Source organism: Protopterus annectens, chromosome 10.part0 (genome assembly GCF_019279795.1).
Source record: "Protopterus annectens isolate FY-2018-M chromosome 10.part0, PAN1.0, whole genome shotgun sequence".
In the NCBI taxonomy this organism is placed as follows: Eukaryota; Metazoa; Chordata; order Ceratodontiformes; family Protopteridae; genus Protopterus; species Protopterus annectens.
Window position 1 is genome coordinate 761,360,277 of NC_056744.1, and position 26,870 is coordinate 761,387,146.

Here is a 26,870-nt window from a genome sequence, read left to right on the forward strand (position 1 = left end):
CAACCACATGACGATGTTCAAATCTCTTGAAAAAAAAGGATCACCTATGTACTGCATTGACTTAGCTGTACATGATAGGACCAAAACAAGCTCCTTAAGGAAGAGAAAATTTGTTTGGTGGACAACTGCTATTAACAGGCTTTACAATAAAAGGAAGAAATTGCTGTCTAAGACTAAGATGGAGTGACCCCTAAACTTGAAACACTCCCTCCTCAGCTTAAACAAGTAAATAAGACTTCTTGTGAAGTCCTCCAAAGCAAACTATGAATTCAAATTAGCTTCCTCAACTAAGGACAACCATAAGGCATTCTTTAGTTACATCCATAAACTAAAAGGAAAGGCCCAGATTTGTGCCAAAATGATAGTTAATGACACCAGACATACTGAGCCTGTGGACATAGCTAACATGTTGGCTAACAACTTCTTTGAAAACTTTACTCCCCTGTTCCTGCCACACGTACCCCATGACATCCCTACCATCTGTCCCCTACCTTGTATCTCTAAAGAGCAGGTCATAAACACTCTCTCTAAGGTCAAAAACACAGCATCTATGGGACCTGATAACATCCCAGGCTGCGTCCTACATGGGCTCCAACAAGAATCAGCAACACCATTGGGTACTCTTTTCAATCATAGTCTAAGCACTGACTTCATCTTCGCTGATTGGAAAATGGTCACTGTTATTCCCTTGCACAAAAGTGGTGCTTCCACTGACCCAGGAACTATAGACCTATTAGCCTAACTAGCCTTATCTGCAAGACCATGGAGAGAATCATCATGGACCTTATCAACAAAGATATAGGTAATCTACAAAGACTTGACCCTACTCAGTTTGAATTTGTCAAAGGGAGGTTATAACTGTTAAAGCTGGTGGACTTCTTCGAGACAGTCACCAAGGTCCTGGATGAGGGGAAATTTGTGCATACAGCCTATCTAGACTTAGCCAAGGCATTTGACACTATCCCACACTCAGGTATCACAGACAAACTCACCCAGCTAGGTATCAACCCTTATATCATTAGATGGGTTGGTAACTGTCTCACTGATAGAACCCGTATGGTCAAAATAGGAGAATCAACCTCCAACAGCAAACCTTTAACCAGTGGTGTTCCACAGGGATCAGTCCTTGGACCTCTACTGTTTGGAATCTATTTCTCCAAAGTAAAGCAAAAACTTTAGTCTGTGGCTGACAAAGTTTGCTGATGACTGAAAACTGGGAGCAGTCATAGAATCTCCAAATGATGTCAACATTCTACAAGATGGTCTTACACAAACAAATGATTAGTGCCAAAATCATGGCCTTAAACTCAATGCAAAAAATGTATAATCATCGCTTTCAGTAAGAGCGATGTTCCTGCTAACTACCATATCAGTAGCAACACCTTATGTACACACTCAGTGGTGAGACACCTGGGCAAACAGGTTGACAGCATCCTTACCTTTGACCACCATGTCTCCACAGTGGTAAGAAGTGTATTCTGTATTGCTCATCTCATAAGTAAGGGCATTGCCTTCAGAAAAAAAGAAATTATAACCTCACTGTACTCTTCCCTCATCAGGCCAATAGTTGAGTACAATGCCCCTTTTGGTAAGTACATTTCCAAGCACCTGCAGCAACTGGTGAGACCACAAAGGTTCTGTACAAGGAAAATGCAATGTCTTCAGCATCTGTCCTATGTGGATCAGCTGAAATCACTGTAACTCTATTCTGTCTCTTACAGACTACTCAGAGGCAATCACTACCTTGTGTACAAGGCAATCTCTGACCCTGCTTTATTGGAAGTGCTGCATATTTGTAAGTCAAATAGTACATGGGTTGCTCAGTCTAAAGACCTTAACCTGGAATGTAACATTAATAGAACCTGCTGGAGAGACAGATTTGTCTCCCAGAGGTTAACACACCTTTGGAACAGACTCCCACTTCATGTCAAACAGAGCACCTCATTGGCCCTCTTCAAATGCAATCTAGACAGTTGGGCAGGTAACCATAAATTCATCCTGGGACTTCCACCTGTATCTCTCTTGGACAGGGGCAATATGTGATGGTCATGGAAATAATGGTGGAACTTGGCTAGGCTTGTAAGGGCAACTGCACTCAGAAATGTCTTTGCTGTTTCTGATGGAAAAAGAGTAATATTGACCTTTTATATACTAAAGTGTTATGCTTTTGACTCTTTTGTCATAGTAATCGTGGAAACTCTTTTCACTCTTATCTATCCCTTTTTCACATACACAGAAAATTTCTTAATTTTCTGCTTATGTGAAAAAAGGAGGGATACGGGTGAAAAGATTGTCCACATCGTTATGTGTGCAGTATATTTTAATGTGTGTGTAATGATCTTTTAATTGATCTGAAGAAGTCATTGTGTACAATTTCAAAATTAATGTGCTGAACAGCAATTAGGTCCTAAGTTTCCTTTTACTGTTAGTTTTCTAGTTCATGTGTGTATTTTCCAACAGATGCATTTTAACATGGAAATTGCTAACAAGTTCAACAATATTAATTTGAACTTTTGGCCATGAGGGCAATCACATAGTCAACTTTTGTTGATATAGTCTGATGGCGTGGCTTTTCTGTGTTACAAAAAAATGAAGAATAATATATCTATAATAATGCATTTTACACACCTGTAGGGATTCAATGTGTTCTCAGGTCTTCTTGTAAACTGAAGAATCACTACACAATGGTCCCTTGACAATGTTATTTGGATGTTTTGATTCAACAAATATGTCTGACACAGCTAAACAAGAAGGATTATTACAGATATTCATCCCTAAGTAAGTTATGTTAAACAGAAATGCCTATGTTAAGAGAGACAATACCTTCCCAGAACTAAGGCTAATGCCATGCCTAACTTAAATGTTTGAGCCACAAATCAGCAACTGAACATCCCAGAGCAGCTAGAATAGCTTTAACAAGCATCCAGCTGTAATCATTGGTAGTATGAATGCCATCACTTACTTTAATTGCATCTTCTGAGGGTCATCTTTACTGGCATTACCCATCACATTGTTAGACATCAGTAGCACCATCTAGGTGTGCCACCTCTATGTACTTATTCCCATAAGCACATCATGCTGATGGTAGCCAGTTGTTGAGTAAACTTATGTCTTCCCTTCCACTGATGGCCTCCCATGCAAATTCAAAAAATATTCAGCTAACGCCTCATCAGCTCTTGCTGTATGTACTCTGCATGAGACATTGCAATTTTTGTCATGAAATGGCACACAATGGATTGCAGTAAAACCACTATACAGCTTCTCTCAAAAACAATATCAATAGCAACTTTAGTTACATTTAGGAAGAATACTGAGACAAGATACTATGTCGAACACTTGTTTGCCATCATAGGACATGCTTACTGGTGCACAATATGGTGGAAGGAAGTCACTTGTAAAAGAAGCAGCACTGATTAACATCATTAATAACAAAAAATAAAATACAATGAAACTGAAATGATACCGAAGAAGTCTTTCTTGTATTGCAAAGCTTTTATTAAGGGAATTGTTCCCTATTACTGACAAAACCATCCTCCTTATGTTTACATAGCTGAGGCTACTGTCTACTGGAAATTTTTATGTGTCACAAGAATCAGAGCAGGTCTAGTGGGATGATACATTATTGCAATCCTTGACAATTATCAAATAAATACTATAAATATTTGCCGTGTGTCCTCTTCCTTCTTCTCTATATGGCATTGGCACGATGCAGTTTTCCATTACCTTTAAACTTTGTCCGCACACACATGATGTCACATCTCCCTTTCATTTCAAAAGATGGAGTGGCTGCCCTTGCTTCCTGCTGAATAACGTAGGCTAACAAGCCACTGACTACAGAGCAGTGGTTCACTCTCAGTTCCACCCTACAGACAGAGATCACCTTTGGGACCAAGAAATTTGGTACTTATTTGGATGTTATTCTTAGGTTCTCCACAATGAATGAACATACAGTGAAGGTTGGAGCCAGTGTTAGATCCTTATGCACTGCTGTTTTTGCAGTTGATTGCGAAGGCATCATGCCTGTAGATCTCTGCAAGCAGTGCCATTCTACAGGACAAAGTAAAGTCCTCATATTGGGCTCTATAGTTTCTACTCTCCAAATGTTTGTCAACAGGAGTTGTTGTGCCATCCCTGCTTAAGAAAGTCTTCCTTTGAATTGTCATAGCATCAAATAGCTACTTCTTGGTGCAGAAAGGACTACTTGGCTTTGAAATGTTTGTAGCCACCTGCTGAACATAATTTATAGACTTTACAGTTGTCATTTAAATTATTTGCTTCTACTGAACAGAAAAATAACTTTTACTAAAGTTAGAAAAAAGAGATTACGCTGACGTTAAACCCTGTGGTAGTCCTCTGTCTGTCTTTTAAACAGAAGCTAAAAAATGTTGTTAATTTTATGTAAGGAAAAACTTAAAGGACTGATTCTAAAAGAGACAGCTGTCTCATGTTATCTGAAGTTTTGCACCTTCCCTTTGGTGCACATTGCTTAGATGCCTTATGTATTATTTTTAATTTTGTAGAATATGTACATTTTGCATGTATCTACGTCTGAGCATACATCCTAATGTCCATACATCCTTCTTTTTTCTAAACTACCCACCCTGGAGAAATTTACAGTGCTAACAAGTGAGTACATAAAACAATATCCCCCATTACCAGCAGCAATACCTAAGCCAGCTCTGGGGATGCAGGTTGACAGCAACCTCTCCTTCGACCACCACATTGCCACTGTGGTCAGAAAGTCCTTCTATGTGGCACATCTCATTACCAAGGGTTTTGCATCCAGGAAGAAAGATGTCATCATCTCTCTCTCTACTCTTCCCTCATTAGAACAATCATCGAGTATAATGCCCCATTTGGCATGTACCTCACTAGACACCGGGAACAGCTGGAGAGGCCACAGAAGTATGTAATGAAGAGGATCATAAGCATTAAACACATGTCCTACATGGACAGACTCAAAAGACTCCAATTATTCTTTGTCTCATATCACCTACTTAAAGATGATCTCTGCTTCTCTTACAAAGCCATGTCTGACCCAGCTCTGTTAGAAATGCTACATCTAAAGAAATCCCAACCCCTCCGCACCACATGCTCCAGAGAACTCAGTCTCAGTACCACAATCAACAGCATATGCCGGAAGGACAGGTTCCTCACCCAGAAACTGGCATGCTCTGGAATAGACTTCCCATACATGTCAAGCAGAACACCTCGCTGACCCTCTTCAAGAGAAACCTTGATGAGTGGATGGGTAATAGAAAGTTCACCCCAGGGATCACTCCAGTGGATCTACTTGACAGAGTCACTGGGAACTAACATCGGGCAGCACAATGCCAGGGCACTTCTATGGGCTAGGCTTGTAAAGGCTCCAGGGCCATTAGCCTAATACACACCTATGAACCTACGAAGAATGTATAGTAGTCCCAACATTCCTGTATGGATGTCATATATTCTTGCAACAGTTTCATAACAGAATTATCTACTCATCATAATGACCTCATCTACAGAACTGGACTCCATCACACCAGCTACTTTTGGCACTGCCTTTTCAGAGCTGGACATGCCCAATAGATTCAGGAGTTCCTCACAGTGTTTCATTCACCTCTTCACTGTGTCTGAAGCTGAGGTCAGGTTTTTTCTAACATTTCTGAGAACAGCTTGGGCAATGCCCTACCCTGCTCTCCTTTATCACCAGATATCTTTTTTTTTTTTCTTTCAAAACAAGTTTATTGTTTTAACATATAAGAGAAATATCATAACAATTTTATACAAATAATTAAAAATAGGTATTATTATAATATTCAACAAAACAACTAAAGTATTTACAAAGACATCCACTACAATCAGATCAATTAATTAAACTAAAATACTGTGCTATTGAAATTAGAATTTTTTTAACAAATTTTGTAAATTATCCCATACAATAAAATGTGATGTTTTTCTAGTTGTTCTCATTCTAATTGTGCTTATTTCCATATGACACATTATATTCATAACATTTTTAAATTCATTGAACGAAGGAGGTGTATCTGAAATCCAATTTCTAGTTATTATTTTCTTAGCCACTGCTAGGATAGACCATAACAAGGGAAGCTTAATCTTTTTAACACATTGAGGTACAGGTGTGTTGAATAATATAAGAGACTTAGAAATAATGAAATTATCTGTAAAAGAGCCTGCAAAAATTCATTAATTGACTTCCAGTATTCTTTCAACTTCATACAGTCATAAAACATATGAGCCCAGTCAGCATTAATTTCTACATTACATCTCTTACATAGATTATCTTTATTATTAATTTTATTCATCATCAAAGGTGTATAAAAGATCTATGTAAAAATTTCCATGTATAAAGTCTCCAGACAATGGAAGATGTAGTTCTATAAGCAGATTCCAATATATATTGTTTATCTTGTTGAGTTGGTGGGTCCCCATTAATAGAGGTGAAATAATTCCAGTATGAATCTACATTGTAAAAGTTTCTTGTCTGATAATTTTATGTATATATGAAAGTTTACCTTTATCAGAAACTTTATGCTGTAAATTTATTATCAAGTAATCAATCAGTTTTGGAATAGATTCTTTAACTGTTATAGACATTAGATCTATTCTATCAATGAGATGTTGTCTAAAGATCTGAACCTCTAACCAGCAAGTTTCTCTTAGATCAAATTCTTGTTTTAAGAAATCTAGATTTTTAACTTTATTATCAGATATCAGCTGATACCAGTACTTTAGATTATTATCTATAGCTAAATGAGCTCCTTCAGAAGTAGATGACATAAGCATACCCTGAGTATAAATTATAGGGAATACAATAAAATTCCATTCTCTATACTTAGGGTGCATGAATATAAAGTTACGATAACTAATAATAATATTTAATGGGTAACAGACCATATGTTTAGGTGTAATAGGTGAAGTACAAAATTCCTTTAGCAACCACAACATGGAGTTATTTATAATCATATTTTTATGTGTGAAGGAGATTTTCATGATCACCAGATATCTTGACTGAACAAATGCAAAACTTATTCTCCATGTCTTCACCAGACCTCTCATACACCCAGGCCTGGGCCTCAGTAAATGCTGCAAATGCTAGCCTTCATGACTTCCAAATTCCTGTCAGTCAGATCTAGTAAACTTCTCTTAGTTGACTTATTTCTTTAGCCAGATAGTTTTCCTTGACAATGGCTACAGGCTTCTACAAAGAGAAGTAAAATGTCTGTCTGAGCAATGCATAGCTTTAAAAACTATTGGCAATTCATTCTGCCACAGTTTTTGTGTGTGTGTGCGTGTGTGCGCGTGTGCGCATGTGTGCGTGTGTGCGTTTGTGTGCATGTGCGTGTGTGTGCGTATGTGTGCATGTGTGTGCGTGTGTCTGTGTGTGTGTGTGTGTATGTGTGTGTGTGTGTGTGTGTGTGTGTGTGTGTGTGTGTGTGTGTGTGTGTGTGTGTGTGCGCGCGTGTGTGTGGTGGGAGGAAGCATAAAGCATATTACCTTTTATAACTCTCTGAATATCTCTGACACACACTGTTGTTCTGTGGTGGAAGCTGTGTGCACTGCAGCAAAAAATGCAATCATAACAAGTGCCAGAGATGCATAACAAAGCTTCTTTTATGCATCTTTCTAACATAAGGTGTATAACAAATGTATATTTTTGCTGATTTCAGAAAATAATCAAGACAAAAAATGTACTACTGATAAGTCTTTATGTTAATAAGCTTGTTCATACCTTTCATCATCTGTTTCATCCCCACTACATTCATGCAACAGACGTGTAATACGCAAACCAAATCTGTGTATGGACACTTGGATGGAAGCAGTTACCTAACTGTATGTTTAGGCATGGGTAACGTGCACAATAGCTAACATGCATAATAGCTAAATACATTTCATTGCTCTGCATTTGATTTGAAATAAATTCCTTAAAGACTGCCTTGTTTTCCCCTTTGAGATTAGTCTTTTACTTCTGCACCAGCTTTTTCTTGATTATTTCAATGAAACTGAGAACTTATTTGGAGCATTCAAGGATTAACTCTTGCTTACACATTAACAATTGTCCCTTGGGGGTGGGGTTTGGGTAGAAAGTGGTATGGATTTTTTTTCTCAGAGTTTCTGACATTAAGAAAAAGACAATGCAGTCTAAATGTATTTCTGACAATAAAGACAAAGGATTCTAAATTATCATTTCTCTCAGCCATAGAGAGTATGTGTGTGTGAGTGTGTGTGTGTGTGTGTGTGTGTGTGTGTGTGTGTGTGTGTGTGTGTGTGTGTGTGTGTGTGTTTGTGCACGTGTGTGTATGTGGGGAGGTTAAGTATGTATTAACCTATTCAGTGCTTTTCTTTTCAAGCTGGCATCTCATTTTTGTTTCAAAAACTGTCTTGTCTATGTCATTCTGTAAATATCACTGACTTAAATAGTATTATATTAATATGATAATGGTGCAATAACTGAACAATAGTATTTATCTCCGCTATATTCATGTCATTCTTTTCTGCATCACCGCCACTGTTATTGCAGTACAGATTGAGAGGGAAAGCCTGTGATTTTTTTCCCTTTTGATGCTTCACAAAAGGAAAAGTACACCTATTAATGTCAAGTTGACAACATGCTTATCAATTATTGCTTTCCCCTTTATGACCTTCTTCCCACAAAATTATAGTTCTGCTCAATTGCTTTATAGATCACAAATCTCTAATTGAGAGATATGACCTGTCAATAACAGCTGAGTCTTGCTGTGATTAAAATCTGTAGTAGCGCACAGAAGAGTCTTCTAACCAGCACAGAAAATGACTGCCATATACCATGTTCTTCTCTTAATGTCAGCACGAATCAGTCCATTATGCTGCAGAATTCATTCCTTCCTTTCTTACAGAGAGCTATATTTATAGATGCACACGTTCTGCATTACAGATCATACAAATGACCTATCACTACTAGTACATATTTTAAGGGATTTGTATCAGTTTAATGAAATCTCAAACTATAAATCCTGTGTAATGGGTAAAAAACAGCACTAAGACCACTAAAAACAAAGACAGGTAACTAGAACACCTCATACATTGAAAACTGAAGAAATACAGTGAGCTTCTTAAATAAAACAAGCATTCTAAACAAATATTTGATGGGGAACTTGTACTGTACCTCCATGACTAAGGTTCTCTCACCACACTCCTTATTTCCGTGTAGTAACATGCTGCTAAGACTTCTACTTGCCACTCCTTTCTGACTTAATGACCATCATCAGGCTACCTTTAATGTAACTGCAGGTGACAGAATTACTTGATATTACAGGCCATGATGTTTTATATCACAGTTTTATGCTATATACCCCATTTTTAGAGGGAGCAGTTGAAAATAATTTATAAAATTAGAAATTCTCTGTGGTTCTGGTTTGTTTGCGAAAACCACATCACACTGAATGCATGAAAATAAGCCAGTTCAGTGAAAATGTGCATACCATTAACATATAATTACAAATACAGTTTATAGTAAGGAATAAAACTCCACACAAAACATCACACAAGGCATAACACGTCATCCTACTCTGAACATAAATCTAGTCCTAAGTACATATAACCATACGTTTATTCTAAATGCAGCCTTAACTCTAACTCCAGTAAAGGCACCCTCTCTACCTATAAAATTATTAACTGTATCACTACTGCAGAGTTTCATATACTGAAATGGCATTTTCTCAAATGTAACATTCAGCCCAACAAAAAGATGCAATCACCTTTAATTAAATTTTGTTCTTCCAACTGTCCAGATGCCATTCTTCATATGTACTATAGAAGTATTGTCTGTTTTTGCTTATTATCTGCTAGACACACACACGCACACGCACACACACTCACACACACACACACACACACACACACACACACACACACACACACACACACACACACACACACACACACACACACACACACACACACACACACACACACACACACACACACACACAGACACACAGACACACACACACGCACACACATGCACACACACACACACATGCACACACGCACACACGCACACACACACACACACACACACACACACACACACACACACACACACACACGAGACACATTATTGCATTGCAATGTGTTTATTAGTAGTGTTTTATTAGTTTTCTATTAATAAAATAATAGCTATGTACTATAAGTACATTTTTTGCTACTTCTACAAAATGCTTTTTAAGTTCTTAATATTATTTTTGTCCAATTTGTATCAAGAAAGTAACTGTAAGTAATGTCAATTGGCTTATTTTGAGGCTAAAATGAACAGGTTTCTAAGTCTAAAGATAGTTGTTATATTTCACAATTCATTTTGCTGCCCTTTTAGCTACTTCAGTTCATTCTATTGTCTTTCTTTATTAACATTCCTCAGAAATATCACAGATATAAGTGATGTTCGTTTTTTAGATGCATTACTCTGGCAATGATACAAAGTCCATTTCTGTGATAATGCTATGGATTCTCTTCACTCATACCTATTGGCAGTTTGGGTAAAATGTTATTATCCTTGACCAAATACAGCAGGTATGAATAAATGCCTGTAGTGACTGCATTATCTCCAACAGAGGCCATGTAGTCTTATCATTATAACACTAACAGCTGGGTCTTTCCCTCAGACACAGTGCAATACAGATTCCTCAAGACTCCCATGCTATAGGTGATTAACATGTTCTGATTCCCACTTAGCCACCAACCAAAGGCGAGCTTACAGAGAGATATATTAGTACCAGAAGCCTAAAACGCAGGGCAGGGGAGAGATAATTATATCACCTTAGGCATATACTGGAAAATCATTAAATACCTTCTATCCATTGACAAGGCACTTAATTATTTTGTTAAAGATACCCATATTGTCCTTGAAGGCCTGGCACACCTGATTTCTTTTATAGTTATACAAGCCCCACAAAAAAAAAACAGCCTAATGATTTCCAGTTATAGTATATGGACCTGGCATAAACAGATTAAACAATATGCCTTATTTAACCAATTTAAAACTGTCAGGAATCATGCATGGCTATCAAGCAGCATACATGTTACTATTTTTCTCCTTACAATTTACTCATCTCTAAATCTCTAATTAAAAAAATCATTTTGTAAAGCAAACAATTACCAACTGGACCCCAGCAAATACTCTACCCCCATTCTGCGAATCCTAATACTAAGGTTGCTGAAAGTTATAGAAACTATTGCAATTCATCTGTCTCTTCATCCATAAATCAGCATAACATTAACTCCAGTGGGGCTGGAATTGATGTGTACCATAGCTTCAACCTAAATGAAACAAGCTTATTCCTAATGTGGAAACTGCTGTTTAATGCAAAAGGAATGTGACCATAAGGCTCATCTCTCATCCCATACAAATTTATTAAAATTGTTGCATAATCCATGGCAATTACACTTGGGTACCTTATCAAGAGAAGTATTAGAGAAGGCAGCAGACCTCTCAACTAATCAGGGACAAATTTGAACAGAATCAGGGAAAAGTCAAGAAAAAATCAGGGACAATCAGGGACACTTTTAAAATATTAGTGCTATTAAGTTGAAATATTGAGAGAATCAGAGCATATGAATTAATACACCTTTTCTGAAGTAAAAGAAGTGTATAACTCTTAATTATTGTCATTATTCATTGTGTAATTCACCACCTTTCTGCTCAAAGTCACTAGTTTTAGGAGGGATTCAGAGGGACAGAGCTAAAATTTGAGTCAAAATCAGGGACATCCCTGAAAATTAGGGACAGATGAGAGGTATGGAAGGCAGTGTCCTTCTGTTGTGGAAGGAAGCTTTTCCAAACTTGCTATACAAAGGTGGGGTTTCACTATACTGAACATCTTGGATAAGACCTTGAAATGGATGGTCATCTCCAGCTCTCCCATAATGCTGATTTCAGCACTTTCCTTAGCAAGTCTCCATTCAAAAAGGGTAGCTGAGTCAATACTGCTCTGTTATCTTTGACTGAGTATACCTACAATGGTTTCAACATAGAGGTAATTGTACCTGCCCTGTTATTAAACTTATACAAGGCCTGTTAGTTACAAAGTCTCATAACAAGCTTAGCTATTTTATTGTGAGCCCAATGTATGTATGTATGTATATATATATATATATATATATATATATATATATATATATATATATACTAACTTCTCAACAACTAAGCCTTGACTTCTGTTACCCCATAGGTCCATTTTCCTGTTCCAGACTGTTTTTTTGTTTTACACTTAATATACTGAGTGGCCATGACTAAGTGTACAAGCAACAGTCACACTGCCTATTGCAGATCTTTAAGGCCCTGCTCCTCATAGCAGCAATTGTTACATCTACTAACAATCAGGCCACAACATCTGCTTTAGTTAATATATTAAACCATGTTATATGTATTACCACACAGTAGGTTTTGGGTCCCTGTCTCCCACCAAGCACCAGCGAGAAAGAAATGTCTCCTTATTTTTCTGCATCTTGTTTTGCTGCTGCCTACATGTTGACATGCAAGCATCTAGGCAAATGGCCAGGCAGCTGGTTGTGGAGATTATGATTTTGCATAATTATTTGTTACATAACCTTATGGCCACATCTTTTTTATAACATTTTGCCTCCATGTCTGTTGATCATCAAACTTCTCATAGCTGGACATCATCTTGTCCATTCTCTTACCTGGGAATATCATCTGGGTTGGGTGAGAGCTGTGTACAAGGGGCTATTGTTCAGCAACCACAAAGATGCTCTGCGCTATCCATGGCATGCTGACAGTGAGGACATTTGCAATTACTTATTCTACAGGGGGATATGATTCACATTCCTCCTACAGGTCCACAATGCTCTCCACATGTGCTGGTCAAGTGCTCATTCCAGCCTGAGCTATCTCCTGAGGGTTCCTTCATTGGATTGGTTGCTGAGAAACACAGGAAGACTGCCACTGCCTCACAAGTGATATTTTGGTGACACTTAGAGAGCCCATGCCATTGGATACTCAAATGAATCAGTGATCCAGTTTCATTTTAAGCAAGGCTTCCGTGGTACTGAAACATAGTTAACCATTGTAAAGATGGTGCAGTGGTATAGCAGTGTTGCCTCACAGCAAGAGTTTCTCCAGTTCGATTCTCGTCTGGGATGCCTTCTGTGTGGAGTCTACATGTCCTCCCTCCATTTGTGTGGGTTTCCTCTGGGTGCTCTGGTTTCCTGCCACAGTCCAAAGACATGCAGTAGGTGGATTGGACACTCTAAATTGGCCCTAAGTGTGAATGTGTGCATGCCAGTGTGTGTGGTGCACCCTCTGAGGAGGGTTGGGCATCGGGATAGCAACCCAGTCCTGTAAAACCCATACCTGCTATAGAAACAATGAGTACTGAAGGGTGATCATTGCCTGATGCACTGAATGCACAGGAATGAATCCATGATCCAGGAAACCATAATAAAGTAGGTTGCAATAGCCACAACTCCTATAATACAAACTAATGTTAATTCACACCTCTCAGACTTATGCCCAGTAGCAAGAATGAATCTCCCAACACACACTGCATGCCACATAAGACATCCTGTTTCCCTCACTCACTTAATGTAGAAAAAGCACTCATCAGCTATCAGTATGAGTTTACAACACTACCCAATGCTCTGCCACAACAAAGGAGACCCATTCTGTCAGCCCTTCCCTAGAGGTCCACTCTGACATCCTCTATTTGCACTAGCCATAGTACATGCTTGCTTGCAGAAACTCATGTAGAGAGACATTCTACAGCGAAGTTTGAACCCAACAATGAGACCACCTTTAATATTAGCTCAAACATCATTAAAAAGATGATCTTAAACTGCATGTGTAACATCTGTGAATATGTTTTGTGATCTAAGTTGACATAAGTTGCATTATAACATTAATTTTAAACAAGTGCATTTTCCCATTGATAACTATGTCTCTCTTTGTAAAAATATCCTATCTGGCCTGTAGCATTTAGAACAAAAGCTCTTACAAATCTTATAATTTTACATGGTCTTCCTCAAACATTTGCCTTGTGTCCTGTCTTTACAGCTGATTACTGTGGATTACCATGGACATCCAGTTACACTGTGTCCTGCACTTGGAGTTTTTATTTTATACATGAACATTGTAAAATGTACATGTAAACTAGAAACTCCTCATCCACTTAAGCTATCTTGTCTAATGATATGACTAAATACATGGTATAGTTGTCTATGTGTTCTGCATGTGTCATATTGATAACATCTTCAGTACTGTATATATGCTCAAGATATCACTGCACATCTTATTCTGTCCCCAGGTTGTGGTTGAAATAGGGTCTGTAAAGATCAGCTCACAGTGCTGTGAGAAACTGTAAATAAATAAATCTTTTCATGAATTGTAAGCGTTATGTTTTCTACCTTACAAAGGTTGTAAATTCTTTGCAACTGATGCCTGTTACAAAAAAGATAATCTCCAGCTCTTCTTTCCTCCATTTTAGATAAGCAAAATGATGTGGAGATTCCTTCCCCCACCCAAAAAGACCGCGAAAAAAAGAAGAAGCAGCAGCTTATGACACAGATCAGTGGGGTGAAGAAGTTAATGCACAGCTCGAGTCTGACAAATACAAGTATTTACCGATTTGGGGTGCAAACAGATAAGGAAGAGCTGCTTGCCAAGGTAAGACTGGCCATCATAACAATAATATCTAAGCCTCCTTGGAAAGACTAACAACTAGGCATGATCATAAACATATCATCATAAAGCCATAGAGCAATTATTTCATCTTCAGTACTAATTTGAAAGGAATGCTGACTGTTCTGGTTAATAGCTGAAAAGAATCAGATTTAAAAAGGTATGGTAGGATTTGTGATGTTTCATTTAATCAAAATACATCCATTACAGTAGTTTTCTTTGTGTGTTAATACTGCTAATATGAAAACATGATTTAACAATGTCACAGTACAAATATTTCAACTGCACAGCACATATCTTCCTAAGTTACATGAACCAGTTTGCCTACAATTTAAAATGTGTCTTTTCTTTTCTTTCTTTTTTGTTAGGGTAAATCATGAGTGGTGTGGTGCTTCTTGCAGGGAATAAAGGTCATCTTTTTAGTAAAATAATAAGAGGAAGGAGGGTCAAGGACTGGGTGCAGAAACTGACCTCGTTGGCTAGGACAGGAAGGATGGGGTTGGTATGCCAGTATATGGAGTGGGTGTTTTTTTTTTTTTTTTTGCTTTCCTACTAGAGACCTTTGGGGGGAGGGGAGTTTGGGCATGGGCATGGGCATGAATTGGGTACTGTGGTTACTGTCTCCAGTATTTTTTTTTTTTTTTGCTTTTTAAGAGCTGAGGGGGTGGGGCACTAGTTTTTGAGCCATCTGCACTTCAGGTGACACACTCATGCAATCAGTCACTGAAGTGTTTAGAAGGGTTTCCCTACAAGTGATTAATGCATAATTATTTCAGAATTAACTCTGTCATCCTGAAGTTTTAGTGCCTTGGCTGTGTTTCTTGTTCTACTACATGAATTCTAAGATCACACTTGTGTATCTACTGAGTTTACTCATATGGATGCTTTATCTTTCCTCACTGGTGTAATGTTTTATACAGTATACTGAAGAAAGGGAATGTTGGGAAAGTAGTTTCCCCCATGAGGGCTGCAGGGAGATTTGCTCTTCTTCAAAACACACTCATGCAGATTTGGTTGAATGCACTCTGTTGTTTCTTGGAGATGCAGACTACTTATTTCAGACCAGTAACTTTCCTGCCAGTGGTTTTAGTCTCATTCCTTCATAAAGGAACCATTAGGTGGAAAGGTGGAACTGTGTATTACACAAGAACAGAGCATTCGTGGTCAGCGCTAATGGTGTTTTGTTTATTGTACTTTGACAACTGAAAGTGAAATGCAGAATCATAAAACAGGACACTGGTCAATACAGTCAGAGGTGAGCTTGAAAGATAAAGATAGACAGTAACCGATGGCAGAAGAGGCCTGGAACATTGTGAGTATTAAATAATGGAATAAAATTAAAAATGTCTAGCAGTTGTTCAGTTAATTAAGTCATGGAGTTAGTAAAACACGGATTGTATTTAAAAGGTTACAACAGAAGGGTGCTATAAACTCCAAGTACAGGCATAAGAATTATACTTCTACAAAAGACTAGAAGGGAAATTAGAAAAATCAGCTTATAAAGGGCAAGCATTTCACATTTAGGAGATAAAGGTCGGGATGAGTTGGATTACATATTCTTATTTATTTATTATTGATTTATTTTCATTTGTTTACCACAATAGTCCATATGAGCAAATGCCCATTTTCAATAGCGACCTTGTGAGAAAAGCTCAAGGCAAATATAGTGAAAACAGATATTCAGTTTAAGAATACCATCAAAGATACATACAATAGGAATACATACATTATCTGCAGGGAATCTAAATTACATACATAGAAACAAAAACACAGTTGATGTAATTTGTAACCAGTTATGCACTGTACATAATGAAGTTATTTTACATAAACTAATCTTAGTAATAGGGAATAGTGTATGTTGTTATTTCAAGTGAGTGTGCACGAGTATATGGGAAGCAGCAGCACATACTCTAGGTTTTTCCTATTGGGGGATACCAGCTACTTTAGGTATTAGCTGTGGTATGATATATCCTGTAGACATGAGAACATAGTCTGGCAATTGGCCCAGAGGGTTCTGCCTGTGAGCTGTAGTTCCTGAAGTTTAGGTTTGATTCCCTTAACCCTCATTTGCTTACCATGTGACTTTGAGCAATTCCCTTAAAATGGTAGTGCTTGGGGGTAACTGATAATTTTAGTTAAGCTCCTCAGTTGTCCCCTGGACTGCAAGCCTAGTAGTTACCTATAAATCTATAGATCACAGTCTGCCTGCTTTGTCATGGTTAGCCACTTGAAGGTGTAAAACTGGCTATAGGTGATTTTGCCATGTTGCCTAAAAATGGGTATGGGTTCTTGTGCCTTCAAAACCAGCATGTTTTCATTCAAACATTAATTTTCCTGCACTCTTTCACTTACCTACACTTTATAAAATTACATTTAATCATAAGTGACTCACTCAAAAGACCACTCATTTGTGCATTTGTTTACATGCACAAAAACCCTTTCTACCCAACGTGATTCTGCCTTTTGACTTACACCCATATCTATGTATCTAGATAGACAGATAGATAGATATAGAGAGATATCAGTGTTAAACAGTGATTTAGCAAATGTGACTGGCCAACTATGCTTTTGAATTGACTTTCTCATCTAGTGGCAATATTAGACCAAAATGTGATAGTCTTAATATGGCTGACATTATATGTATGATACAAAAAGATGTAATCAGTTTCAGGTGTTTCTTAAGAAAGTGTGTAATTTATGAATAATTAAGCATCATCAGACTGATTTCATCTACATTTTATTAGTTACAAATTTATTTAATTATAAGATGGTATTTTTTTATTAAATAAACACATTGCTAAAATTAAGATATATACGACTGAATGCCTATACATTTAGAAACCTTCTCTTTGTCATAACTTTTTAATGATAACATAAGTTAATCATTATGTTTAATGTTAAAACAAAACAAAACCACTTTTGTTTTTTTTTTAGGAACTGGAAGACTTAAATAAGTGGGGCCTTAACATTTTCAAGGTTGCTGAATACTCGATGAGCAGACCTCTTACATGCATTATGCATGCTATCTTTCAGGTTAGTAAGACAATTATAGGGCAGAAATCTTCTAACCCTGTCTTACCCATAATGCTCTACCAGTCTTTACATACTACATTTCTTTAGAGAATGAGGTGAATTTATTTTTAAGAAATACAGAAGAATCATCTATTAATTGCAACTTGTGATTGTCTTTTCTGACAGGAGAGAGACTTATTAAAGACATTCAAAATTCCAGTGGACACCTTCGTTGCATACATGATGACCCTAGAAGATCATTATCATTCAGACGTAGCGTACCATAACAGTCTGCATGCTGCTGATGTTGCGCAATCAACGCATATTCTCCTTTCTACTCCAGCTCTGGATGTAGGCATTCTACTGACCTTATAACAGTACACATTTATTGATAGTATATTCTAGAATATATTCATGATAATGCAGTCTATTTTAGAGAACATATCTGTGTTTTAATAAGAAATAATACAGATGGCTGAATATGCTATTATCAGTAAAGTATACATGGTTCATACTATGCATCCTGAGAGGAAGTAAAGCTGATATATGACTTACCAAAAACTATCTAGCATTTTGCGTTTTGAAACAGTACTCATGAAAATGTATTATTTTCAGTCTAGTATTAAGGCTACTGAGCTGTGACTGTAGTATGGCTGTGAATTTAAATAAACAGGTGGTGTGATACACACAGCAGCACAAGGTAGACCGCTGCTTGGCACTTGACATAACAGATATATTTTATTATAAAAGTACCATTAAGTCAACGTATTCTCCTACTAAAAATTTAAATTCTGACTTGTGCTGCCTCAGGGGTCTTAGACAGATACAGTGATATTTTAGTTATACTTTCACTGGTACAATAGTTCAGGTACTTTCTAAATCTATAAGCTAAATAACAAGAAAATGTGATTTGTTCTTCACTGCACCCATCTTTTATCTGTCACAGCACTTCCTAATTTAAGTGCAGGTATCAGGAAAAATATCTGAACAACTTTGCAAATATGATAACATTGTTGAAAAGAGTAGCATTCTTAATTCGATTGCATATTTTTCTAGGGGCTTAAATTCCCACAACCACTGTTCTTAATGATGTTTTCTTTTATTCTCTTCACTAAGGCGGTCTTTACAGACTTAGAGATTCTTGCTGCAATATTTGCTGCTGCAATTCATGATGTGGATCATCCTGGTGTTTCTAATCAGTTCCTCATCAACACAAGTAAGTTATCTCCTTTATATCACTGACTTGAGAACTAATGCATTAAAGCAGAAAAGTGAGCATAGCTCTTTAACTGTTGTCTACTCCCAACAAGTAATATCTAATCATGACAGGTGGGGAGAAGTTAGCTCTTGGTTATGTATACCAACAGAGGAGGACTTCCATTATTTGCTGATCAGCAGACCCCCCCCCCCCCATTCTTATTATACCTCTTTATTCCCATACTTATCAGAGAAAGAGCTGACTGCAGCAGAACCCATTGGAAGATTTTCTGTTTTGTGAACTAATCCTTCTACTGTTGCCCGACATGCCATCACAAATCTGAAGACCTGTTCTACCTTCCACTCTGTGTGAGCACATTCTTGCATCACCTCAGTGAGAACTACTAAATGAACCCTGCTAGCTAGAGACAGCTGTTCATGTTTGGCTCATATACTGCATGTCATTCAAATATCTCTCCATCAAGTGTCAGCTTTGCAGTAAGACAGAATACCTGTCCCACCAACCTAGGATGGGTGAGACAGCACTGGCTATTCATTACCACAATCCCTTAGTAAATCCCTCACTTTCTGGGCCATTGACAAATTCAGACATCTGGGCTGCAGTCATAGATCCATTCATCTGCATCATGGAACTAGTTAAACCACATGGCATTGTGTGGAATGCTCCACATCTGACACTGAAGTGAAGCAGTGTTTCACTGTTCTGCTTTTGACAGTGGTGGTTCCACTTTTCCTACTCTGATTAGCTCCCAAATCACAATTATAGACAGTCAGCAAAGAGAGAGAGAAAGGGAGACAATCAGATAACAATTTTGGCCTTAAGTGGCCAATCAGAATGCCAAGTAAATGTCCATAGCTTTAGGGCTGCCTGTAACAATACCCCTGAAGTATGAACAATGAGAGAAAATAAACTTCTATCACTTTTCCCTCCTCGGTAAATGCAGTTGTGGCAAATTGCATTTAAAGGCAGGGGAAAAGGAATAAAATAGAAGTAAAACAGTACCAAAGTAAATAACTGCAATACCAGCAGTTAAAAAGACTGTGTTCTTCTGTTAGTTCACACCAACTTCTCAACCTATTAATATAATACACCTGGACAAAGCCAGAAATAATGGGGAATAAGCTCAAAAAATGGGGACAGATTTAAAACATTGCTTCTATAAACTTAGTAAGTTGCTAGAATTATATATTTGTTGAATGATGCGGTGTGAAACTCAAATGGCTGCCATTATTTAATATTAATTAGAGACTTCAATTTTCTTTGATTTGCCAGAAAACCACAAATTTTATGAGGAACAGACCAAAAACAAGAGGCAAAAATCTGGACTTTCTGAGAAAATCTGGACAGTTGAGAGTTATGGTTCACAGTGTTAAATATTTATTCAGCACATTCATATAATATCTGCTACTTATGCCCTAAGTCTGTAGTGCTCAACAATTTTTGGTAGATATAATTAGCATTGATTAATGTCCATTTAATCACCCCATGCAGGATAGTACTTAAAGCAAATTTCTCACTTGAATGTTTTCACCTGAGGTGATACTGTCGGTAACCATTTAAAATGCCAGGACCTACTTAATTGTTTTCAAAATACAGAAATTGAATGGTCAAAGAAGATGGCTTGCATATACTAAGTCCAAGATGCCATTTCTCTGAATATTCCCTTTTCTCCAAGGTATGGTGATCTCAGAGTTGGTATATATAAGTTCAGAGGGTATTGGGGAGAACGAGAAAACAGATATACTCTTCTCTTGTATGCATTTTTGGTCTTTTTTTTTTTTTTTTTTTGTGAGTCGGCACTCTGCTTTTCATTTCAATAGTCAGTACTGTTTTCTTCTAGCTAATGAAAGCATGCCTAAAGTGGACATAAATGATTTTCAATAAATTAGTCTTACAATAGTGTGAAGTTTCTTGTTTGCTTCTTTTTTGCTTTGTCTTTTGCTAACATTATGATGCAGTATAGAAAAAAAAATCACATTATCAGATAATTTTCAGTGATTTGTTAAAATCATATTTAGATCTTTACGTGACCATCAGTGGTTAACTGTGCAATGTAGTAGCCTAGGGTAGGTTAAAAATAAAAACTATTTTCAAACAGAAGTACAATGGGAATGTGCTATCAAGGATTCATTTTAGCACCGACATAAAAGTGAGTGATGGGTTCAGAAGAATGTATCATATTTTCCTCATATTACATGTGTCAGAAGATAAACTGTCTCTTTGCAGCTGACTAAAAGCAAACACATTTATATACACTGACTAAGGGGATAGCATGACCAGGGTTTTTACAACACTAGATAAATGGCAAAATATGCAATCCTTAAAATTAATGTCGATCTATTTATTTGTAGGTAGAATTCTGTAAACAAAAATGGAATGTAGCTTTGATATAATTATACCACATGGTGTTATCATGGGCAGCCATTTTAAGAAAGAAGTAATAAGAGCACAGGCAGTCTACAGAATAGAGCAAGCAGAATTATCAGTAAATGAGTGATTTATCCTTCACTTGTTCAAACAGCAGATAAAACTGCATCTGGAAAACACCTGCAAATCCATTTATGAACCAGAGACTTCACAAAGAAAGATAACATAAATGGTATTGGATTTACACCTGAACACATATTAAAAAAGTCTAAGCTTTGAAGCATAATATGTATATTATCAAGCAATGAAAACAGGGGAGTAGGTGATGGGGCAGTATCTACAGTGACAAAATATATGCAAAGTTTCTGACTGATCATAGACAATAGCTTAGCCAAACACAAGAACTTGATGGTTCATGGGATCTTGTCACGTATTACATTATAAAAAAAGAAAAAGACACACACAGTGTCGAATGCTCCAGACCACCAATGTAGATTCCTATAACAAACAATTCTCCAACAATAAGCAGCAAGGAATTTAATCAATCCAATTTAAAAACACACACTGCATGAATAAAACAATAAATTAATCTAAGATGTTTGAGTGATTTCCTCCCCACTTTTGGGACTTCTTCAGAACCATTAAATTAAGGAAATTAAGTCACTTATAGAACAATAAAATAGTCATGTGACTTAATTAGAGTTGTTGTGTCTTTCGGCTTTTCCCTGTTAGGGGTTGCCACATCAGAACTCCGGTCCTCTAATGATTGGCAGTAGATTTTTTACGTGCCGAGTTGCCAGCCCTGACGCACAACCTTCAACGAAGGTACGCCCATTCACGCATGTCTCCACATAGAAGACGCTCTAGCTGAGAATCGAACAGGACGCTTTACTAGAGTACATTGCTTAATTAAACAAAATCAGTGTTAAATGCAAAGAAAAAACTAAACCAGAGAATATATAAAACATACTTTGAAATCTTTGAAAAGCATTCTTTAAAACTGTTCTATAAATATAGATGGATTATGGCTTAACTAAAAAATAAAAGTTGAGCTGCTCTAAATTTGAGCACTGCTGAAATTGAGATATGTTCATTTAACGCTGGTTGTTCTGAAGCATTTAGTTTTAATTGCCATACTAACTCTCTAAATTCTAACCTGGTTTCCAAAGACTCTCGCCAAACATCCTTAGGAACAACCATCCAAACTTAAATTCAGGAAAAATTAGAACAAATCAGTGATTGTTTAAACAATGAGTTATTACTTGTTACCCTTAGATATGGCATAATTATATTCATAAATCCTTGTAAGAAACAGTCACTCTGACTTTCAAACATAGAAACAGGATCACTCAGAACATACAGCTATGGAATCAACTCCTTTTGTAGTGCAATTCCCATCCACAAGTGTGTGGAGATGTCCCCAGAGATATTTTACTTTGTTCCAGTACATAATAACAATGGTTACAGTCCCTACACTTTCTTGTGCCAGTGTGTTGTTTCAAAGGAATTGTGTACACAGGATTTTCAAACAAGTATTTTAAATTCCTACCAGTTTTATGCAAAATCCAGGGGGTGTTACCAAAAATTTTGTTGGTATATCCATCTACCCTAAAAATGTTCCAGTTTCTGCAAATAATATTTTTTACCTCTCTACTATGTGGACCAACTATTATCGCTAAGCTGTTAACGTATGAGGATTTATTTGAAGGGCAATTTTACAGGGTTGGAGACGTGCCACTATACAAATCTGAACCTAATAGGGGTTTAAATTTAACCCCCAATCTTTTAAAAGTAGTATCCAAATAGCGTTCAATAAATAAGAGAGATATTCTCTGTCTAAAAACATCTGTGTTATAATATAACTTCATTACTGAAAATGTTTAAAGTCAGAGCACATTCTTGCTGCTCGAACCAACTGCCCTTTGAAAATATTCCTCTTAACAGGCCTAATATGACAACTATTGTAGTCTAAGTAGCTGTTGAAAAACTGAGCTTTTCTAAAGATTTTAGAAATAAAGCATCCATTGTCTTTGTCCTTAAACATACACATTTTACACATTACATTATGGTGCTTGGATATTCTGAGGTGCAGTCATGAGTGTATTCCATAGATAATATCTGAGACCAGAATGTCCAGCAAATCTTTCCAAATAATACAGGCTCTAGCAGTATATATTTAAAAAATGGTTAATATTAATGTTTTGCAACAATACAAAATTAAAAGGAAAATGAGAATGGAAGTGAAGGCAGATAAAGTTGAAGTATATGCATAGTATGTGTAAAATGTTTACGTCATTCTTTGAATTCATTTAGCACCAGGGAATGTTTCAGTATGATTTTGAAGTGAATCATAGGTTCAAAGGTAGGTACTAGGCAATTGGCCCTAGAGTCTATATAAGCCTAGCCAAAATGGTACCCTGGCTTTCGCCACCCAAGAAAATTATTTTTCTGTGCCCCTGTCGAGCAGAGCCACAGAAGTGATCCCCGGGGTGAATTTCCTATTTCCCATCCAATTATCAAGATTTTTCTTGAAGAGTGCTAATGAGGAGCTTTGTTAGATATAGATAGGTAGTTTGTTCCACAGTATGGGAAGTCTGTGGGACAGGAATCTATCCTTCCAGCATGTTCTGTTTATTGTGGTGACAAAGTTTAGGTCCCTAGAGTGTGTAGCTCGGAGGGATTGGGATTTCTTTACATGGAGCATGTCCAACAGCTCTGGGTTTGACATAGCTTTGTATGTTAGTCAGAGATTGCCTCTGAGTAGACGATATGCAATGGAGTAAAGCTGGAGTTTTTTGAGACGGTCTGTGTAGGGCATCTGTTTGAGGCTGGTAATCCTCTTTGTGAGGTATTTCTGCGGCCTTTCCAGTTGTTGTAGATGTCCTGTGAGGTACATACCAAAAGGGGCATTGTAGTCTATAATGGGTCTAATAAGTGACAAGTAGAGCGGAACAATGACCTCTTTTTTCCTGGATGAGAAACCTTTTGTGATGAGGTGTGCCACACAGAAGGATTTCCTGACTACTGTGGTGATGTGATTATCAAAGGAGAGACTACTGTCCACCTGTGTCCCAAGGTCTCTTATCACACATTCGATGTTAAGTAGACTACCGCCTATGTGGTAGTTCATGGGTACAGAGTTTTTGCCAAAGGGGCTGACAATGCACTTTTTGGCATTGAGCTTGAGGCCATGGCTTTGACACCAGGCATCTGTCTCAGCGAGGCCCTTTTGTAGGATGTCCAGATCGTTAGGAGTTTTGATTATGGCTCCTAGTTTGCAGTCATCTGCAAACTTTGTTAGCCAAAGACCTTTTGTGTAAGCCTGTACTTCAGAGAAGTAGATACCAAACAGGAGAGGACACAGGACTGAACCCTGTGGTACTCCACTTGTCACTGGTCTGAAGTCGGATTTGGAGTCTGCTACTTTCACAGTGTGTGGCTTCTGTCAGTGAACCAGTAGGCAACCCATCTTGTGACATAGGGATTTATACCTAGTTTAGTGAGTTTATCTATAATTCCAGAGTGGGGGATGGTATTGAAAGCCTTGGCGAGATCTAGATAGGCTGTGTGAACCACCTTACCCTTGTCTATGGCTTTGGTGACTGCTTCAAATAAGTCTATCAAGTTTAGGAGACATTATCTGCCTTTTACAAACCCAAACTGGGTGGTTCCAGAGTTTGGAGATTACCAATGTCTTTGTTTATAAGTTCCATGATGATATGTTCCATGGCCTTGCAGACCAGGCTTGTTAGGCTAATGGGCCGGTAGTTCCTGGGGTCCGTGGTGGCACCCCCTTTGTAGAGTGGGATAACCGTCACTGTGCACCATTCAGTGGGCTCAAAGCCTGAGGTGAGGCTAAGACTGAGCATGATACTTAGGTGTGGTGCCAATTCGTTCTGCAATTCATGTAGAATGCAGCCAGGGATGTTGTCAGGTCCCATGGATGCTATGTTCTTGGCTTTGGAGAGTGTGCAGCCGTGATTACAGGAACTTTGCATTCTTTCAGTATAGAGATGGGCCCTATAGGGGGTGAGAGGGGGGTAAAGTTAGCACTGAACCTATCTGCCAGGATGTTGGCAATATCAGTTGGTTCTGTATATTTAGTGCTATTGTGCTGTAACTCAGAGCAGATCTGAGTGTTGCCATTGAGATTCCTGACATAGCTATAGAATGCTTTGTGGTTGTCTTTAGAATCAGTGGTGATTTTGTTTTCGTGACTAGCTTTGGAGGAATTTATGAGGGATCTCAGCTTCATACTGAGGCTGACCAGGGAGTTCCTCCAATCATGGGATTTTACTCTTTTTTGCAACAGTTTCTTTCTTTTGTTGTAGAGTTTGTTTATGGCAGGGGACCACCAGATTGGCTTCCTTTTTTGGAGGATAGCATCTTGGTTCTGTTGGAGATATCATGATTCATGCACTTGTGAAAGTGCTTATATAGTGCATTTGTGTAGGATTCAACAGTCGTACTTCTATTGCCCATCTGCATGGGTGTCGTGAAGTTTGCCACTTCTGTCTTAAGAAGCGTGACGTTGGCTTTGGAGAAGTTTTTTATGGTGGTCCCTAATGAGGAGTGGGGGCGGGATGTGGATGTCTAAGGTAATTAGCTTGTGGTTGGACCTGACCAACAAGGAATTGACTTCTGGTGTGGAACACTGGTCACCCATGTTGGTAATGACCAGTTGTAGGATATTGCTGTCCCTGGTGGGGGTGTGGATAAGTTGATTCAAGGCATTGGAATTTATGAATTCCAGAAAACTTTGAGCAAAAGAGTTGGTACAAGAGGAGTTTTCCCAGTTAATGGTGGGGTAGTTGAAATCGTCCATTATTAGGGTGTTGGATTGCACCCTAATATTTTCCAGTGTATCAAGAAATGAGGAGTGGGAATCCTGGGGCATGGTGGGGGATCTGTAGCAAGCTACAGTTTGGATTGCAGTTTTGCCCAGAGTTAGTTCCACTTGAATAATCTCGGATGCATTATGCTGAGTAACTAGCCTGGAGGTGTGGATATCCTTAATGAATATGGACAAGCCTCAGCCTGTAGAGTTTCAGTTCAGGTTAGGTGGCCGAAAGGTGTGGTATAAATTATAGCCTGGTAATGCAGGGGTGCTCTCTGGAGCCTTGAACCAGGTCTCTGTCACTGCACAGATGTTGATGTTCTCCATTTTAATTTATATGACTATTAAGATAAACACTAGTGAATTAATCTGTAATCCATTTACATGCAACTTATTCAGATATCTTTAGCAATTGTATAAACTTTTGAAGTGAATTGGGAATAATTTTAATATCAGTGACATGCTTATTTAATATTACGAGTGTACATTATATTTTGCAGATTCAGAATTAGCACTCATGTACAATGATGAATCAGTACTAGAAAACCATCATCTTGCTGTTGGATTTAAACTACTGCAGGAAGAACAGTGTGATATCTTTCAAAACCTCACCAAAAAGCAACGACAGTCTCTCAGGAAAATGGTGATAGATATGGTAAGAACCTAACCATGAAAAATAACCAGTAGAAGAAATGCATTTTTCAATTCAGCTTAGATAATATATATATATATATATATATATATATATATATATATATATA

At 37.7% G+C, this 26,870-nt stretch overlaps 1 protein-coding gene across 2 annotated transcripts in view; it reads left to right on the forward strand.

Moving 5' to 3' along the window:
- Positions 1-26,870, forward strand: part of PDE4B (phosphodiesterase 4B) — a 2,058,783-nt gene that overhangs the window by 2,016,069 nt on the left and 15,844 nt on the right. For both annotated transcript variants that reach the window (XM_044085572.1, XM_044085573.1), the window contains 5 exons: positions 14,481-14,659; positions 17,609-17,707; positions 17,873-18,037; positions 18,803-18,902; positions 26,610-26,764. In XM_044085572.1, coding sequence (XP_043941507.1) covers positions 14,481-14,659; positions 17,609-17,707; positions 17,873-18,037; positions 18,803-18,902; positions 26,610-26,764 — 698 coding nt within the window. The remainder of the gene's footprint in view (positions 1-14,480; positions 14,660-17,608; positions 17,708-17,872; positions 18,038-18,802; positions 18,903-26,609; positions 26,765-26,870) is intronic.